This window comes from Echinops telfairi, unplaced genomic scaffold (genome assembly GCF_000313985.2).
Source record: "Echinops telfairi isolate 266 unplaced genomic scaffold, ASM31398v2 ScPeMD7_7468;HRSCAF=8506_0, whole genome shotgun sequence".
In the NCBI taxonomy this organism is placed as follows: Eukaryota; Metazoa; Chordata; class Mammalia; order Afrosoricida; family Tenrecidae; genus Echinops; species Echinops telfairi.
In genome coordinates this window covers 46172374-46192728 of record NW_022111369.1, presented here as the reverse complement: position 1 = coordinate 46192728, position 20355 = coordinate 46172374, and the positions used below count along the sequence as shown (strand labels likewise).

At 38.3% G+C, this 20355-nt stretch overlaps 1 protein-coding gene across 3 annotated transcripts in view; it reads left to right on the top strand.

Annotated features, from left to right (window-relative positions):
- MTHFD2L (methylenetetrahydrofolate dehydrogenase (NADP+ dependent) 2 like) overlaps positions 1 to 15020 on the top strand; it is a 165616-nt gene extending 150596 nt beyond the window's left edge. For all 3 annotated transcript variants that reach the window (XM_004703199.4, XM_045284284.1, XM_045284283.1), the window contains one exon: positions 13698 to 15020. In XM_004703199.4, the coding sequence (XP_004703256.1) occupies positions 13698 to 13810 (113 nt within the window). In that variant the 3' untranslated portion in view covers positions 13811 to 15020. The remainder of the gene's footprint in view (positions 1 to 13697) is intronic.
- Positions 15021 to 20355: the final 5335 nt, after the last annotated feature.

The following is a 20355-nucleotide window of genomic DNA, read 5'->3' as shown; positions in this document are numbered from 1 at the left end:
TGTGCTTGAGACAATGGATGGATATATGGATTGTGATAAGAATTGTATGAACCCCCAATAAAATGATTTTTAAAAATATGCAGTCAAGATGCATTGATAATTATTGGTGATATTGGAAAAGTTGGAAACAAGGAGGAAGGAACAAGAGTTGGAAAATATGGTTTGGTGGTAGAAATGAAGTTGGAGATCACATTATAAAATTTCAGCAACTTATTCACCACAAATACCTTTATTTAACAACAGCACAAAAGTGGAATGTACACATGGATTTATTTAGGTGGAAAGCAAGGAAATCAAATTGACTACATCTTTAAGAAGACACAGTGGAGAAGCTCAGCATCAGCAGCTGAAACCAGGCCAGGGGTTGCCTGTGTGACAGACCATCAATTGCTTATATATACATTCAGGTTAAAGGTGAAGAAAATTGAAACAAGTTCACAAGAGCCAAAATATGACCCTGAATCTATACTACTTGAAATTAGAAAACATCCCAAGAGCATATTGTCACGAATGACAGAGACCAGATGAGCTGTACAAGGACATCAGAAACACCGTACCTAAAGGAAGCAAAGGTCATGAAAAGGACAGGAAAGGAAAAAGCCGTGGTGGGTATCAGAAGAGACTCTGAAACCTGCTCTTACTCATAGACTAGCTCAGGCAAATGGAAGAAATGATGGAGTAAAAGAGCTGAACAGAAAATTTCAACGGAAAACTCTAGAAGACAAAGTCACATATTAGAAGGAGATTTTCAAAGACCTAGAGTTAGAAAACAAAACTGGGGAACCTGCTTGGCTGAAAGAAATTCAGGTTGCGATATTGAAAAAATACTTGGGCAAAATAGTGAATGAAGCAGGAAGCATCCAAAGAAGGGGAAGAAGGCAGAGTCGCTGTGCGAAAGGAACGAGTCACCTTTCCACCATCTCAGAAGGTAGCATCTGAGCAAGAACCAACGGTCTGAAGGAAGAAGTTCAAGCTGCATTGAAGACATTAGCCAAAAACCTGGCTCCAGGAATCGATGAAATAGCACTTAAAATGTTTTAACAAGCTGATGAAGCACTGGAAGCACTCATTTGTCTATGCCAGGAAATTCGGAAGGCACCTGGCAGCTGACTGGAAGAGATCCATATTTGGACCCATGCCAAAGAAAGGTGACCCTGCTCAAACTATAGAACAGTATCAATGATATCATTCGCAAGTAAAATTTTGCTGAATATCATCCAACAATGGTTGCAGCAGTACATCGATGAAAAGCTGTCAAGAGGATCAGGCCAAATTCAGAAGGAGATGAGGAACAGGGATTTCCTTGTTGAGGTCAGATGAATCTTCACTGAAAGCAGAGAGAACCAGAAAGATTTTTACTTGTGTTTTTTGTCTACACAAAGGTAGTAAACAGTGTGGATGAAAACAAAGTATGTATAACCTTGAGAAGAATGGAAATTCCAGAACACCTCATTGTGCTCGTTCAGAATTCATACATGTATCAAGAGGCAATTGTGCAAACATGACGAGGGTACACAGCGTGATTTAAACTTGGGACAGGTGTGCATCAAGGTTGAATCCTTTCACCACACTCCTTCCATCTGTTGCGGAACAAATAATCAGAGAAGCTGGATTTTATGAAGACGGAAGCATCAGCGTTGAAGGAAGGCTTATTGATATGTAGATGGCACAGCTACAATTGCTCAAAGTGAGAAGAACTTGAAGCAGATGAAGGTCAAGGATTGCAGCCTTCAGTATTAATTATAACTCAGTGTAAGGAAGACTGAAGTCCTCATTGCTGGACTAATAGCTAAAACGATAAATGGAGGAAAGATTGACATTGTTAAGGATTTAATATTACTTGGATCCACTATCAATCCTTATGGAAGCAGCAGTCAAAAGAGGTCAAAAGATGCATTGCATTTAGTAAATCTACTGTACAAAAACCTCTTGGAAGTGTTGGAAAGCAAAGCGATTGCTTTGAAGACTAGTGTATGACCTAAGCCATTGTACTTCTTTAAAAAACAATTTTATTAGCACTTCATCCAGCTATCATACAATTCAATAGTTTCATAATATCAAGAACAGTTTATACAATTATTACCACAATCAATTTTAGAGCATTTTCTTTCTTGAATTCATTATTAATGTAATTATTTTTTAATTGTGGCAAAAATATGCACAACAAAACATTCTCCATTTCAATAACTTCTACATGTATAATTCAGTGCCATTGACTGTACTCTTATTCTTGTACAACTCTTAATTGATATCCTTTTCCAAATTATTCCACCACCATTATCATAAACTCAATGCCACTAAGCAAAAACTCTCCCTCCTTCACCTATTGGTAATCATTGGTCAACTCTGGTTTCTTTCTTTCTTTCTTTTAGTAGTTTTCTTGATATAAAATTCACATATCATACACTCCCATAGTTAAGTCACTTAAAAAGAGGTGTATATACATCATCAAAATCAGTTCTAGTGCTCCCTTCCTCCTCCTGCATTTATTGTCTGCTCCACAATTTCCCTGTTCCTTCCCACCTCCAATCTCCAATAAACCATTACATCAGTTATTAGCTCTATGCATCCACTCCTGTGCTGCATAAACTGGGAAATCTAACAGAAACAATAAAAACCAAAATGAAACAGAAAGAAGAAACAATAATATAAAAGAAGAAAATAAAAATAAAGAGTAAGAAAGGGAAGACCACCAACAATGTTTCAAAAGCCAGAGCAAAAATTTCAGTCTTGGAACAAGTGAGAAATATTTAAGACTAGAACAGATTCAGGTTAGGTCAAGAGGAAGGTCAACTGACCAAGTGACATATTATACCATGACCCAATCCACCATAATCAAGTTAACGATAATCTCTGTCTTATAGTAAAAGTGTTCAAGTCCCTTGCCTGTGGCCAGAAGTGATTTGACCAGATACTCTGCAGATGAATTTGGGGCTCACAGGGTCTCCACAGCCTTCTACAAATCAGGTGTTCTCAATTTAACATCTGATTCTCTTCCCTTCATCATATTTGGATTTTGTTAGCATCATCTTTGGATCACACCAGCCGGTGTGCTTCTTTCAGTAGGCTTAGTTGACAACTCACTTAAATGGCTGCTTATTTGCATACCCACCTTTAAGATCCCAGGCACTATACCAATTGATAGCCAGCACCATCTGTTTTCTTCTCCACACTTGGCTATAGCAGCCTTATCTTCAGTGGTCATTTCATGAAGGTCAGTATCCAACAGAGCCATGCTATAAAACAAACTGTTCTTGAATTGGGCTAGAGTTAGGTGGGAACCCAGGATTTATCTGTTCTTCCACAGGTTATGAAGACTCTGGTTTACTTTGGTGGTCATATTACGACATAGACAAAAACCCACAAGAACAACAACGAAAAACAAAACAAACAAATTTTAAAAAAGAAAACATTGTCAATCATCCCTCTGGGGTATAGGTGATAACATCAATAATTTATCCAATGGCATAGAATTTAAGGTAATGTTGATACTGTTGAGGAGTTCATTCCAGTATGGTTCAACTACAAACTGCAATCCATGAGTTGTTGCTTTGTACAGATTGATTTCTTAATTGATTGGGCTCTGTTTACATTGAACAGAGGGGTTGGTGCTAGCGGAAAATTTACTGTAATGTTCCTTACAAGGGCAGATCCTTACCTCTCAGATTAATACCTGCCATATTAATGCAATGGGGGAGTATGGAGGTACTAAATATACAGTGATTCTGGGTCCTCTTTCATTGGATGCCCACTAAGCCCAGGGTCCCACCTAAGGTCCAACAACTGCCATTTACACAATCTTGGGGTGATCATCTTTGCTTCTTCTCCAATCAGGGAATTTCAGTCCTAAGTTCAAGGTAGTTGTGAGGTATGGTTCAATTCATTCAGTAGGGCATTCATGTGAAGTCCTTCTGGTGTGGCCCTTGGGAGATGCCATGTTCCCTTTAAGGCCAGCGTCTAAGGTCATTGTAGTGTTTAGTCCATGGCGTGGTTCATGGAGGGTTGGTTAGAACCTTATTCAAAATGTCTATCCAGAAACATAGAGCCAGGTTTATTCTCCTCTTAGGTTCCCTACAATTATTGTTTAGCATCCCTTCCTGATAGGAGGTTTGTCCTCCCCATTTACCCACCAATTATCAGTGCCTCCTCTAAAATGTAGATGCTCCCCTCCCCTGGTCTTAACTTGATTTTGTAGTAAGATTCTCCTCTCATTCCTGTGGAGGCCCTGTGATTTGTCCAAGCCTGGTCTCAGCGTTGCATGGCATTGAGCACATGGTCTTCTTCCTTTTCTCTCTTCTTGAAGGAGTAACCCTAGCTGATGTGAAGTCTCCTCTTTTGAGGTGGTTCTCATAAGGAGCGTATAAGGGAGGTGATGTATGATTCAGGCCCATAGGCAGACTTTATACCCCTTTGTTTGGGAATTGGTCTCTTAGATTTATTTAATTAGTGTTTCTCCTTATAGTAATGAACTCTTACAATATTTGCCCTCTTGTGATTGAGTAACTTCACTCAGCACGATGGCTTCCAAGCCCTTCCATGTTTCATGTTTTCATCACTGTTTTTTAGGGAATGCATAGTATTTCATTGTATGTATGTATCATAGTTTCTTTATCCATTCTTCCTCTGTGGGGCATTTGGGTTGCTTCTAGTTTCTTGCTATTGTGAATTGTGCTACTATAAACAAGAGAGGTTACTATGGTAGTTACACAACCTGGTGTCAATTTGAGAGGACTACGAGTGAAGGGGTGGAGTCTGGCCTGTCAATCAAGATATAACCAATGAGGCCTCTGTGTGGGCATGCCTTCTCCTGAGAATTCTGGGAACTCCTGTAGTTTCCTCCTTGGAGGCAGGAGACACATCTCTCTCTGCTCACTCTCTTGGAGATGCTCTACTGACAAGACACATGGCATGATGCTGATAGACCCTGTGCCTGGGAATTGGAGGAACCGTGTAGAGATCTTGCCAGTGTTGAGATGCTTCTACCACAATTGGATCCCCAAGACTGTGCACCCACTGGCCTGTGATCTTCCTGCATTTGGATTCATTGCATGTGTTTCATGAGTCTGAAGAGGACTTTCTAGATTGGTATCAGACATATGAGCTAATATCAGAATTATGGACTTGATCTGGACTGGGCCATAATGTTTTCTCAATATTCAACTGTTCTTGTATATAAACATCTTTCTTATTCACATATGAGTCTCTATGAATTTGTTTTTCTAGTCTACCCGGACTAACAGATATATTCACTCATATTGTGACTCTTATTTCTTTGATGTATATGCCTAATAGTGGATCATATGGGATTACAATTCCCAGTTTAAGTGTCCTCACATTATTTTCCATAGTAGTTGTATGTATTAACAAGTCCACCTACAGTTTATACAAGTTCCATTCTCTCCACAGCCTCTCCAGCATTTGTGGTTTTTTGTTTTTCTGAATTGGGCTACATTGTTATTATATGATGTTATCTCATTGCGGTTTTAATTTATATCTCATGGATAACTAGTGATCATGAGCATTTTTTTCATGTTTGTTAGCCAATTATACTTCATATTTGGTGAATTATCTTTTTATGTCTTTCCCCCATTTCTTAATTTCTATATATTTTGGTAATTAGACCTTTGTCCAATGTGTTGGTAAAATTATTTTTCCCAATCTGTGGGATCTAGTTTTATTCTCCTGATGAAGTCCTTTGATGTGTATAAGTGATGTAATTGCAGCATGTCCCAGTCATCTATCTTGTGCTTCCCTATGTGTGCCTCCTCCATTATAGTAGGTAGTCTGTGTATGCCGCGCAATCGGGCCCTTGAGTTTGTTCCAGCTTTCTTATGGATGATCCTGATAGCTCTGGGGTTTATATTTAGATCTTTACTCAATCTTGAGTTGTGTTTGTGCATGGGGAAAGGTACGTGTCTTGCTTCATTCTTCTCCACATGGAAATTCAATTTGTCCAACACCATTTTTTGAAGGGACTGTCTTTGTCCCCTTGTGTATTTCTACATCCTTTGTTGAAGATTAGTTACCTGTAGGTTGATGCATTTATGTCTGGGTTTTCTGTTTTGATCCATCAGTCTATACATCTCTCCATGTACCAGTACCAGGCTGGTTTGACTACTGTGGCTATGTAGTAGGTTTTTAGGTCAAGTAGTGTGTGGCACCCTACTTGGTTCTTCTTTTTAAGAAGTTCTTTATCCTGGGTCTTTTGCCTACCCATATGAAATTTGTAATTCGTTTATTCCATTTCTTTAAAGAATATATTTGAGATTTGGATTTAATTTTATTTATAGATATTGGTTTAAGTAGTGTTGACATTTTCATAATATTAAGTCTGCCTATCCATGAACATGGAATATTCTTTCATTTATGTAGGTCTATTTTGGTTTCTTATAGTAATGTTCTGTAGTTTTCTCTGTATAGGTCTTTTGTTTCTTTAGTTAGGTTTACTCCTAAGTATTCATCTTTTGTGTGGTTATTATACATGGTATTGTTCTCTGTTCTCTTAATGTATTTTTGTAGCTCACTTCACTAGTGTACTGGAATTGATTGATTTCTGGTTAATTTTATATTCTGCTATCTTACTGAATCCCCTGATTGTTTCCAGTAACCATTTTGTGTAGATTGTTTGGTTTTCTGTATACAGGATCATGTTATCTCCAAACAGTGAGAGTTTCATTCCTTCTTTGCCTATTTGTATTCCCTTGATTACTTTTTGTTGTCTGATGGCTCTACTAAGACTTCCAACAGGATATTTAATAAGAGTGATGATAAGGGCCATCCTTGTTTGTTCCCTTTTTTCACTGGAAATGTTTCAAGTTTCCAATGCAGAGTGATATTGGTTGTTGGTTTGTCATATATGGCTTTTATAATGTTGAGGGATTTCTCTTCTATTCCTGATTTGTTGAGTGTTTTGATCAAAAGTGAGTGTTGGATATTATCAAATGAATCTACTGATATGATGATGTGGTTTTATTCTTTGCCTTGTTTTTTGGTGGAGTACCTTGATTGTTTTTCAAATGTTGAACCATCTCTTGAATGAATCCCACTTGGTCATGATGAAATATTTTTTTGATGTGATGCTGGATTCTGTTGGGCAGAATTTTGTTGAGCCATGGTACTTTCAATCGCCTCACATGCATGTGAAAGCTGGACATTGAAAAAGTAAGACTAAAGAAGAATGGACGCATTTGAATTATGGTGCTGGTAAAAAATACTGAAAATATTGTCTTGGAAGAAGTACAGCCAGAATGTCTCCTAAGAAGCAAGGATGGTGAGACTTCATCTTAAGTACTTTGAACGTGTTGTCAGGAGAAACCAGTCCCTGTAGGAGGACATCGTGCATGGTAAAATAGAGAAGCAGTGAAAAAGGAGAAAGCTGAGGAGAAAGCAATGGGACTGATGGTTCTGAAGGGACTTGGGGGCAGATGGAGGCAGGGAGCAGTGAGTAAACAATGCCATAGACAGGGGAATAACTAGAGAATTAAAGTTAACAATGAGGAGGACATGTTGCTACTGAGGGTGTTAGAGGAACAGCAATCTATCTGAGAGGAATTACTAAGAGAAGGAAGAAGGACAAGCATATAGGTGGGGCAGGAGGAAGGTAAAAAGAAACATAGGAAAGATCTAGGAAGCAAAGCTATCGATAGAGGTATAAGCATAGGTATGTACATATGTAAATACATTAATTCATAAAAATAGAGGTATTGGCCTATGTACATATATTTATATGGCAGTACACTGAAGTAGTGGATGGATTTGGGGCTTCTGCTCATGCCCTCCCTCAATGCAAGAACACTTTGTTCTAACAACCTGGCATTTTGTGATGCTCCCCACCCAGCACAATTGCTGAAGACAAAATGGGTGCAGAAGCAAATGTGGTGAAGAAAGTGGATGATGCCAGGCTTTCAAAAGATATAGTGTCTTAAAGGATTGAAGTTAAACAAGCGGCCAGTCTGTGTGATCATAAGGTCTCGACGGGATCAGGTAACAGGCATCAGAAGACTCCAAAGAAAGAAAGAAACAAACAAACCAAAACATATTGTTGAGACCAAGAGGGGTCGGAGCAGAGACTCCAAACTCATTTGTAGGCAATGGGACATCCCCTCACAGAAGGGTCACAAGGAAAGGATGAGTCGACTAGGGCACAGTATACCATCAATGAAACACACAATATTCCTCTGGTTCCTTGAGGTTTCCTCACCACCACCCCCACTATCATAACCCCAGACCTGCCTTCCACTGCAGGCTAGACCAGAGCATGTGCACAGGTACAGATAAAAGATAAGAACTCAGAACTGGCTGTATGGAATCCTAGAACAGGAATGGGAGTAGGGATACCTGGAAAATAGTGGGAAGGTGGAGAGAGGAGGGGTGGAAGAGGGAACCATCGCAATGATCAACATAAATATACACACCGCCACCCAGGGGGATGAGCAACAGGAACCATGGATATGGGAGACAGAGGTTGTGTAAGATATGAAAATAATAATAATTTATAAATTATCAAGAGTACACAAAGGGCGGAGAAAGGAGCTGACACCAAGGGCTTAATAGAAAGTAAATGTTTCGAATAAAATGATGGCAACATATGTACAAATATGCTTGATACAATTGATTATGGATTGTTATAAGAGATCCTCAATAAAATGATCTTTTAATTAAAAAATAAAAGAGGAAAGCCTTGGGCGAGATGCATCAACACAGTGGCTGAAACTCTAGGCTGAAATATAAGAACAATTCTGAGGGTGGTGTGGAACTGAGCAGTCTCTGGTTTTGTGGTCCATAGGGTTGCTTTGAGCCAAAACAGACTACGTGGCACTATCAACACCTGTGTAGTCTCCCGTCTCTGCTAAGGATATCAGTCATTGAATTTAGGATAGACTCAAATCCAAGATAACCTCATCTTGAAATTACTACTTTAATGACGCTCCAAAGACCCTTATTCAAAATAAAGTCACATTCTAAGATTCCAGGCAGATATAACTGTGGTGAGAGGTGCTGTTCAACGTATGACAGAGAGCAAGTGCACAAAGACTGTTAGTCTATCAGACTCTCAGCCACCCAAAATGAGACACCAGCCAATCTATAGAAATTTGAAAAATACTAAGTTATTGACACTTTAGGCCACTCAGTTTGGCTCCTCAGTAGAGGTAAGAGGCTAGCTCCTTGGAAACACGATAAGAGGCTGCTATGAGTCAGGTCTACTCCGGGACAGTGGGTTTGGGTTGGTTGTGCAGCACTCAGGGAGTCAGTTCCGACTTACGGACACCCTAGCGGACAGAGTAGAATCGCTACTGTGGGTTTCCAAGACCATAAAGGTTTACAGAAGTGGAAAGCCTTATCTTTATCCTTCAAAGGGACTGGTGGCTTCAAACTGCTGCTAAACCTTGTTTTTAGCAGCTCCTTAGGCACTACAGCATGATTTTCACCCTTAATCGAATGTTTCTACTGACATTGCATAGATAACACATGATGTGCAGAAGGATGTTACTGTCCTGTTGAATATCTTTGAGTTTACTAAACAAACATCTGCTTCCTTGTAATTCCTTATAATCCAGTTTACTTGGCACTAATCTGCCTTCAAAGAAACCAAAAATATCTGCTCCCTCTTTCAAATAAAAACAAAACAAACCCACTGTCATCTACTTGATTCCAACTCATAGTAACCTTGTCCAAAGCTGTAAATCTTTACAGGAGCAGGAGAGCCTCATCTTTTTTCCTTGGAGCCCCTAGTGGATTTGAACTTCTCACCTTGGGGTAGGTGGTCTAACATTTACCCTACAGTTATACCACCTTTTCAAATGTTTAAGGGCCAATTGTGAAATGAAGTCTCTTCTCTTAACAAACATGCTTACAAATAATTCAGAACTAGAAGGACACACTGGATACTGAATAGTGGTATTTTGCCTCAGATACCGTGAGCGTCTTGGAGGCAAAGATCCTCATGTTTCGTTTTTATTTTTTGAACCCATATCCTAATCTCTCATTGAAGGTGTGCATCTCAACTGTGTTACACACTTTTTTCATTCTTTTTATACAAATATATTTATTCAAAATATTTGTGAACTTTTGAACCATTAAATTTTGAAGCCCCCTCCTGTGTATAGCTCCCCTTCACCCCCGCCCACCATTAAACACATCACTCACTTTAAACAGTGGTTCTCGGCAGTGGCGTCAGCTAGACTCATGGGTGGAAGGAAGTGTTCACTTCTCAGGAGATTACAATATACTCCTTGATTGTAAATTGGAAAGCGCTTAGCTTTTATGGAACTGAATTAACAATGTGCTCAGCATGGGAATTAGCAGACTCCACAAAGGAAATGACATTTATGATATATCTGTAAAAGCAAAAATAAATATTTATCAGGTGACAAGTGGGGGAAGGGCATGCCAGACAGGAGAATACGATGTATGAAGGCAAGTCTTCTATGCATCTAATGTGCGTGCTTTGTAACAGGAACCGATTTTCTTTCTACACAACTTAACAGACTTCTCTACGGAAATTTGTGAAATTTACCTTGGAGGTGCTAAAGTTTACAGAAAAGTCATTGAAATAGGTGTCATGGATTTTTGTTTGTTTGTTTGTTTTTTCTTTTTCTCAAAAATATTCTTATTTTCAAAAATCTATCTGAAAAAATGGCCTAGTCATTGCTATCTAAATCTCATTCTTCAAAGCAAATGCCACACAGACAACAGCCTATGGTGATTGTTTGATTGGTCTCCATTGTCAAATAGTTTCAGTAACTCTTAAATCATGTTGACGTTATGAAATATAATCTTTGATTTTGCCATACATGTTAATTAGTCTCTGACGAAAGTGCTGAAATCCATTACAATTGAATACTAGAACAAGAGTCTCATACTACAAAATTTTGAAATTTGCTTATAGCACATACATACCACTCTCAAATGATTATACACTGTAAATAAGTTTTTAAAAGTTAAAATGCTTCTAAAATTTTCTTCAGTGGAGCAGGTTGAATATCTCCCCACACATAATAGGATTAATCTTAAAGCATCATCTTCTATAAGCAGGTGCAACACCTTGTCTGCCCTCAGGGGAAAAAACAGCCAATGAAAGTCTATGCTGGTGATGTAATGCTTCTTAATTTACTATCTTACAGAAGTGATTGAGGGAGGTGTTTTTCATAGCATCAAACATGAATTGAAATTAACTTTCTCACATGACTAATTTTAGTCACCTCTGATAGTTCATAAACACATTGCTTGGGACAGCCCTGAAATAGTTATGTAAAACTTTAGACTAAATTTCCTTTGTGCATTGACATCAATCCCTACCCTCATTTGCCAATGATAATTCCCCACTTTTCATGAGAAATCATTTCTATATCTCAGGCATCTGTAAACAAAGAATACATTTAAATTAGTCAGCCACAGATAAATTTCTATTTCATTCACAGACATTCAATCCATGAAAATCAAATAAAAAAAGAGTAGATACCTTTTAAATTTAAATTTATGTACTATATATAATATTTATATATTATATTAAAAATATCAAAGTGTGAATCTCCTCTTTCTTGGAATATCTTCCATCTAGGTCTATCCACTTTTTAAAAATAGTTTTGTTGACATACAATAATATACCATCCAATTCCATGGCTTAAATGTATTAAAAAGAGTTGGGCAGTCATCACCATAATCAATTTTAGAACATTTTCTTCATTCTGTTCTCATTATTATTAGCACCTCACTTCCCTCCAGCCTCCCCTGTTGTAACCCTAAGCAATTTAATCTAGTTACAGTCTCTAGAGAGTTACATATCTTGGATTTCATAGAGAAAAAACACACTCCAAAAAAGCATTAACAATCCAGTAAAACACAGAAAAGCTGAAATCCAATAAGAAAAACTAGAACAAACTGAAAATAAGTCAAAAGGAAAAACAAATGCTCAAATGTTAAATTTTAGCCTACCTATATCTGCAGTAGGAGCCCATGTGGTTCAGTGGACCACTAACCACAAGGCCTGCATCTCAAACCTACCAGCCGCTCTGCAGGAGAAAGACGAGGCTGCCCACTCCTGCAAAGATTTACAGCCTCAAAAATCTTAAGGGACAGTGCACCTCAACCCTATGGGGTTGCTAAGAGTCAGATTTTACTTTATGGCAATGAGTGTGTGTTTAATGTCTGCAGGAATATACTGTCCAATGCACTCTGTCTGAGCGTAGGACTAGTCACATCCCTGGTAAAGGGTCTGAGGGAATACAGTGGAGGCTTAATCCATGTGGGGACTCTACAAATGGATTTTGGAATTTCAGTCATCCATGCCTTTTGAAAACAGAGTGCTCAGGATTTAAACTCTAATACAATTCCTTCTTCTCATCTTGGATTTTATTATTTATGATCCTTATATCACATGGGCTGGTATGCTCTTTCCAGGTGGGTTTAACTGACAGCTCACATTGGTGGCTGCTTGTTTTAAGAGAAGCCTTTATGTAGGTCTATACATTTCTGAAGGCAGTCTTTCTATCCCTCTAGCCCTTTCCCCAACAAATTCTGTGCTCTTGGATTTACACCACATCAAAATGGAAGTCTTTTCATTTCCAAGAGACTCAAATAATGTTCCTTTTAAATGGTCTTTGAGTTATGTGAATAAAAAAGTGTCTGAAAGGGAAATATCAGAGCTGTAAGAGTAAGGTTTCCCAACTAAAAACTTACATAACTGTTCTTGATAAGCTCAAAGAATGAGTAAGTACATTGTTTTGATCTAAAAATAATCCTGCGGATAATTGTCCTGGTCTTTTTCTTACCCATTCATCTTTTTATTTTCTTAGAGCATCTTTATTTAAGCCCCTGTGAATTTGCTGTGCCCTTTGGGAAAAAATCTATCAAAGTTCCCTCTTTAGGATTAAGACGGGGGAAAGCCACTATGACCTTCCGCGTCGACTTCTCTGCTGCAGGGTGCCTCACTGGGCCTGCCTGGACCCTTGGACACCACTGTTTGCTCAAACCTTTTCTGCAGAGACCCTGTTGACACTGAGCCAAGTGTATCGCTGAGAGAACTTGCTTGCAGCATTGCAAAGACACGTTGGAACACATTTGTAAAATAAACCCATCCATATATGAGCTGGACCTCCAGTAGCAATACTTTCTGACTCACCCTCACATGCTGAGGGAATAAGAAGCTCTCATAACGTTTATTGTTTCATTCTTTTGTACAGAGGATCAGTCACTATGAGTCAGCACGGGCCCCATGGCAGCCGACAACAATATCTATGTTCTCATGGTTCAATGTTTTCATTTGATTTGAAATGGAATGTTTGTCCATGCAAAAATGATGCTATTCATATCAGGAATGTTCCCATTTAAAGCATGGCTTGTGCTGAACTATCTATACTCTATGGCCTGTCTACAATATGCACTTTAGAAGTCGCTAACTGGAATTATGGATGATTGGATCGATCACTGGTGAAAGCTTTTCATAATGTAAAACTAACTGAGCTTCATGAAATTGAACTCATAGTCCTGACTCATTGTGTTTTAGCCCCCTTAGCTATAATACATGGACGTGTTGAAGTAACTGTGTCTATATGTGTGCATTGCCTTCTTAGCTCTAAGAAGGATTGGAGCTTATTGAAATGATATGTATAATGCCTAATAATCCAGTATATTCCTTTGAAGTATGAACTGCTCCAGTAAATGTAAACACCAAGGTTGTTTTCTGTTTCCTCCATCAGCTGTTAGGAAGAAGGCTAGCTTTATCACTCCCGTTCCAGGAGGCGTGGGGCCGATGACAGTTGCGATGCTTCTGAAGAACACCCTTCTGGCAGCTACGAAAAGCGTTTACTAGAACACATGAAGTAACAGTGAACTGAAGTCATGCCATTTATTTATTGGATGAAGGAGAGAAACCTTTCTATTTTGCTACAAAGTTATTTATTTCTACATTATATTTATTTTTTTTCATGGAAGAAATAACTGTGTATTTTGTGTTTTAGGATTAAACAAAAGCTTTTCAATGAAAATGTGGGTAGCATTTATTATTTGGAGACTAATCGTGCACAATGTTGAAACAAGAAAGTGCTCGTGATCATTTCTGAATGTTCAGACACAGAGTCACAGAGTTTGTTTTCAACAAATGTCTTGTCAGGCAAATTGCCAACCGTGTAAAATGAGCTTCTGATTTGCCGGAAGCTCACTCAATTTCAATACATTTTATGTGATATGTAATGTGGTTTTAAAAACTTACTTGAAAAAAGAAGGGTAGAATATTAAAAGCAAAATCTTGATCTCATACATCATAATGGAAATGACACTTTATTCCAGGAGAGGAAACTCTGAGGAATCCAGTGCTACCCGGAAAGGTAACGATTATGTCCAGTGAACTGACGACTTGCTTTCATCAGAGCATAGGAAGCATGTCGTTCTTTTCTTTGAAAAAATTATTTTGACATTCATTGAGTAGATTGATTGAGGAAAAAAGATAGGAAGTCCGTAACTAACTAAATAAATAAATAAAAGAAATACTATAACACAACAAAAACTATAATTGTGTTTTCCTGCTAATAGCAGAAAGTGACCGTGTGAAGTACTAAGTACTAAGCAACCATTAAAGTACAGGAATTACTTATTTAAAAATTAAGAACTATAAGAGTAATTTCAAGACTAAGCCTGAGGTTAGGATTCAAAGTCTCCTCCTTGGTTGCCTACAACGTTTCTTTTTTGTGCATGGCATTTGGTTCCCAGGACAGATGGAATGTTTCTAAACCCAATTTTAAATTGGGAAATACATGTGAATGTCAGCTGAAGGCTAATTTTGTAGTTTTTGTAGCCATTTAATGAACATTTTTTATACCCCAATCCCTGTATAAATCTGTGCCAATAATGGTTCTTACACAATGCATCTGTCTTTATCAGTGTGTGCTCTTGATGATTTGTGTGAAAATAGACTGATATTTTTAGTTAATATCATTTTACTCACATAATAAAGTAGTTTACCATACAATTTTCCTCTAGTTCTTGAGTGCTTCCCCCACCCCACTATCATGATCCCAATTCTACCTTACAAATCTGGCTGCACCAGAAGATGTACACTGGTACAGGTGGGAACTGGAACATAGGGAACCCAGGACAGATGAACCCCTGGGGACCAGTGGTGAGAGTGGCGATACCAGGAAGGTGAGGGATAAAGGGGGAACAAACTACAAGGATCTATATATAACCTTCTCCCTGAGGGATGGACAGCTGAGAAGTGGGTGAAAGGAGACATTGGACGGTGTAAGATATGACAAAATAATAATAATTTATAAATTATCAAGGGTTCATGGGGGTGAGGAGCAGGGAGAGAGGGAGGGGAAAAATGAGGAGCTGATACCAAGGGCTCAAGTAGAAAGCAAATGTTTTGGGAATGATGAGAGAAACAAATGTACAAAAGTGCTTGACACAATGAATGTATGTGTGTATTGTGATGAGTTGTACAAGTCCCCAATAAAATGATTTAATTATTAAAAATAAATAAATAAAAGTAGTTTACAAAGGAATAGCTGTCTCCTGTTTCATTAGATAGCTGTTTCCTTCTTCACATATCTGTTAACTTTATTTCTTTATCTTGAAAAAGGGCCCTGAAGAATCAATAGAGGCTGAAAAATAATTTTAAAATATGAAGGTAAGAGCAAACTTAATATATATGTATGTATGTATGTATGTATGTATCAAAGCAAGAGTTGCAGTCAGACTAAATGACAAGCGCATATTGGAGAATGATGGCTTATAAAGCTTCTTAAATACTTGAAAATCCACTACTTTTATTCTGTGGTGGCCCAGCTGCCTCACATGCATGTAAAGTTGGACATTGAATAAGGAAGACTGAAGAAGAATAGATACATTTGAATACTGAAAGTCACATGGACTGCCAAAAGAACAAACAAAGCTGTCTTGGAATAAGTGGAGCCAGACGACTTCCCCTTAGGGACTTTGCACGTGTTGTCAGGAGAGACCAGTACCTGGAGAAGGACATCATGCTCGGTAAAGTAGTGAGGGTAGTGGAAAAGGAAGACCTTCAACAAGATGGCCTGACACAGTATCTGTATCGATGAGCTCAAACATACGAACAGTTGTGCGGATGGCACAGGACCGGGCAGTGTTGCATCATGTTGTATGTAGGGTTGCTATGAGCCAGAACCTACTTGATGGCAACTAACAACAACAACAACAACAAATACATGAAAGCAGATTAGGGAAGACCTGAATGAATCAGGAAGAATTTAGAATGTGTTTAGTAAGATGGTCACATTATAGTTAGAGGTTTGAAGATGTTATCATTGATGAGAATGGGGAAACTCGAATAGTATTGGTTTTGGAGAAAAGATTATGTTTGATTTATGACTTGTTGAGTTTAAGAGGATGACATAGAAGTAAGAACTCTGGAGTAATACCTCGGAAGAAGATAAGAATCCATGGCTAGTGATGTAAATTTAGGCCTCATCAGCATATCCGAACAAGTAAATTGCTCACCCATTCATTGACCGTTACCCACACCCTCTGTCTTCCTATACTTGTTCAATATAGCAGCTATCATTAATTAAACACCTAAAATTGGTAAACCAGTTGCCATCAAGCCAATTCTGACTCATACAACCCATGCGTGTCAGAGCAGAAATGAGCTCACTAGGGTTCAATGGCTAGTTGGTGGTTTTAAAAAAATTATTATTTTTTTATTAATCATCTTATTGAGGGTTTCAGGCCTTTTGTCTGAGGCACCTCTGAGTAGATGGAAAACTCCAACCTTTCAATTTGCAGCTAAGAGTATATTAACCATCTGCACATACATCATATGCTAAAAAGATCTTTCTTTTTCTTTCTCTCTTTTTTTTTGGCCTTTGCCTCTTACTGACAATCTCCATTTGGTAGATAAGGAAATTGACCCTCAGGATTAGTAAAAGCCTCAGCCTAGGTCAAGTGGATAGTAAAGATACAAATAAAATTCAAACCAGATTCTGCTGAAATTATGTGACTCAGCTCACGACCTTTTCATGGCACCTCTTTACCTCATCTCCATGCCCTCTGCTCTAGAATTCTTTCACTTACCACCGCATGTCTAAGTCCTACTCATTCTTGATGATTCCCTTCAAAGGAAACTTGTCCATGAAAAATGTCGTGACTGTAGGAGCCCCACCCCAAAGTCTCATAGCAATTTATGCACACATTTATGACATAAGCACTCCCTACCTAGCACTGTAGTTATGTGTACACTTTCCCTTCCCTGAAGTTCCTTAAGGGCAAAATGATTCATCCTGCAAACATTATTCATTACACCCTGCCCAACATCGTGAATGTAATAGGCATTCAATAGTTTATGAATGAAAGAAAGGAAACTGAATCCATGAGAATTTTAGAATGAATTTAGAGAGAGCAGCTAAGCAGTGGACAGATGACCACTTTGTGTACAATGTCCAGCCATACATATTGGTAAAACAAAGGAAAATCAAAAGAGGGGGGGAAATAAGTGAAAGAAGGAAAGAAAATAAAGGAGGAGAAAAGAGAAGAGGAAATAGAGGAAAAAGCAGTCGAGCTGTTTATTACTAGAGGAGAGGGATGAGTAGATGACAAAGAGACAAAAATAACAGGGCAGACTGTGGTGGTGGAGTGCCACATTACTCACAAATCTCATCGGCCCTTTCTCACACTGGCCTGTCTTAATGTTCCTCAGGAGCTGAGTAACTATCAAGTGAAAACCAATACTCAGCTCTCCAGATTCTTCCGAAGGTCTCTTGATGAGATGCTTGAAGAGGGGCAGGTACCAGACTGCCTCTTTTACTTCCCTCTTCTTCCTTCACAGTGGTGCAGTTGTTCCTGTATAAAGAGTTCAGTGGGATTCATCCATAGACGTTCCAAAGAAAAGAAGCATGTGGATTGTGTAGAGCTGTTTTCTGGGATTGACACATTTAACTAGAGTGAGATGTAGATTTATATATTACCTGGCGCAATTTATCAGGGTAGGGAAACATCTATAATCCTGGTTAAAAAATAAGAAGATTAAAATATGTTCCATAACTCCTGGGAAACTTTAACATGATGGGAATTGGCTAGATAGTGTTTAGGTGCAATAGAAATGAGCCATGGAGATTCCAGTATCTGAAATCACTACTAATGGAAAAATTAACTAGTGGAGAATATTAAGGTGTTTCTTTTCACAGTGCCATATGTTTAAAAAAGTGTCAAGGAAACAGAAAAAAGAATGCTGGCCTTGGTCTTGAGACTTTTGGTGACCTTTGAGGGAATGGTTTGAGTAGTGAGAAGTATGATTATATATAATGATTATAGGGAGTTGTTGAAGAAAGAAAGGTGTGGAAGACAAGCATTTAATTTAAGTGTGAAGAATTTGAGTATTGGACAGCAAAAATGAGAAAATGAAGAGTTAAAAACAAATGTGGCTCTTTTATTTTTTTTGTCTGCTATAAGACTCTTGGTGATGTAGTGGTTACATATTGGGCTTTGATCTGCAGGGTCAGCAGTTCAAAACCACTGAGAGCTCCAACGGAGAAAGACTGGGCTTTTTACTCTCATAAGTAGTTACAGTCTCAAAAACCTACAGGAGTTTGCTATGAATCAGCACTGAGTTTGGATTTGCTCTGGGTCTGGGTGACTTAGTGGGTTACATACGAGGCTGCTCATTGCAAGGTCAACAGTTTGAAACCACCAGCTCTCCTTGGGAGAAACATAAGATTTTTTATTCCCTTAAAGAATTTACAGTCTTGGAACTCCCTGGGGGCAATTCTACTGTTTCATGGGGTTGCTATGAGTCAGAATTGACTTACTGGCAATAATTTCGGTTGAGGTTTGCGTAGTATAGATGTAGATAGAGAGATTTATGGACGTTGACATAGGATGGTAGAAGACTGCTGCCCAGTTGGATTAGGCAGCCTGCAATATACAAAAGCAGTTAAAAATAGCGGCTTTGATTTCAAAAAGTTGCTTACAATCTAGATGAGGAAAGAACTAAAATACATTTGATTACAGTTAAGCTATAGTGCCTCCTAAAGAAAAGCCCCCAACCTACTGCTCATAAGCCAGCTATGACTCAGCAACCCTACCCGGATTTCCGGATGAGGCAGCAGGTCTTTATGTGGTAGCCTTACCTTCCTTTCGGTGAGCACCTGGTAGGTTCGAACCACTGACCTTACAGTATGCCAGCCAATGCTTCATCAATAGTGCCACCTACTCAAAGGAGTCAGAAAAAAAAAGAAGACCAAAGAAGAGTGGGAAGTGGAAAGTAAGAATGGAATCAAAGAAGACAGGAAAATGAGAGCGTGGTGCCACTGAAGGCTCTCCTAGAGACTTTAAGATGTTGTCATTGGTGAAAATGAAGAAGTTATAAAAGCTGATTCTGGATAAGAGATCATATGTTCAATTTAGGACATATTGAGTTTCATCTGATGACATTATATTAAATGAAAGTTAAATCTGCTCGAGAGAAATGTTGGGGAAGGGGAGGCCATTACTTAGAATAGATATTCTTTAGGGAAGGTTGAAATGCAGTTTATAGAGGATTGTAAACATCCTATGTTTTTAATGAGAGTCAACTTTGCCTTAGTATTTTTTCTGTTGTTTTTCATTCAAATTTCAAGTAGATATGAATGCTGGGTATTTCATATAATGTCCAGTTACTTCTTTAATACTCTGTTCTGATTACTTCATATTATAATAATTCTAAATTTGTATTAATTTCATGTAGAATATAAACTAAGGTAAAATGTACATATTGAACCCAATTGTAACTATATATAATTTCTATCAACTAACTTTTGTGGTGCTTTAAATTGTGTTTACTTAGGAAAAATACACTTGACCAAAAACAAACAAACAAAAGTTGTCTGTGTAGCTGCTGAAGTGGTTCTTTGACATCAATTTTAGAAGATTTAGAAAGGCACAAATGGGAACCTCCTAATTCGAATCTCCTGGGAGATGTTTCACTGAATAGTACATGAAGCAACTATTCAGAATTGAGATCGGTTGTCTGATCATCTGACTAGCAAGTAATAAATAAATCTACCCTGCCTTTGAGCTATTTTGATTCATAAAGATGCTATAAGACAGAATAGAACTGCTCCTAGGCTTACAAAACTAAATCTTTCATGAAGAAAGCCTCATCTTTCTCCCAAGGTATGACTTAGTAGGTTTGAACTGCTGACTTCCAGTTAACAGTTCACTGCTTAACCAGGGTCCCTTAGTTAACAAGACAAGTGAGCAAATTTTCCTTCATTAACCACATAGAACATGATCTTATGACAGCTCAACTCTCCTCAGCTTCAAAAAATTGAAACTTCCTGGTAAGAACTAGTGGTGTAGTAGTTACATGTTGAGCTGTTAACCAAAAGGAAAGTAGTTCAAAACCAC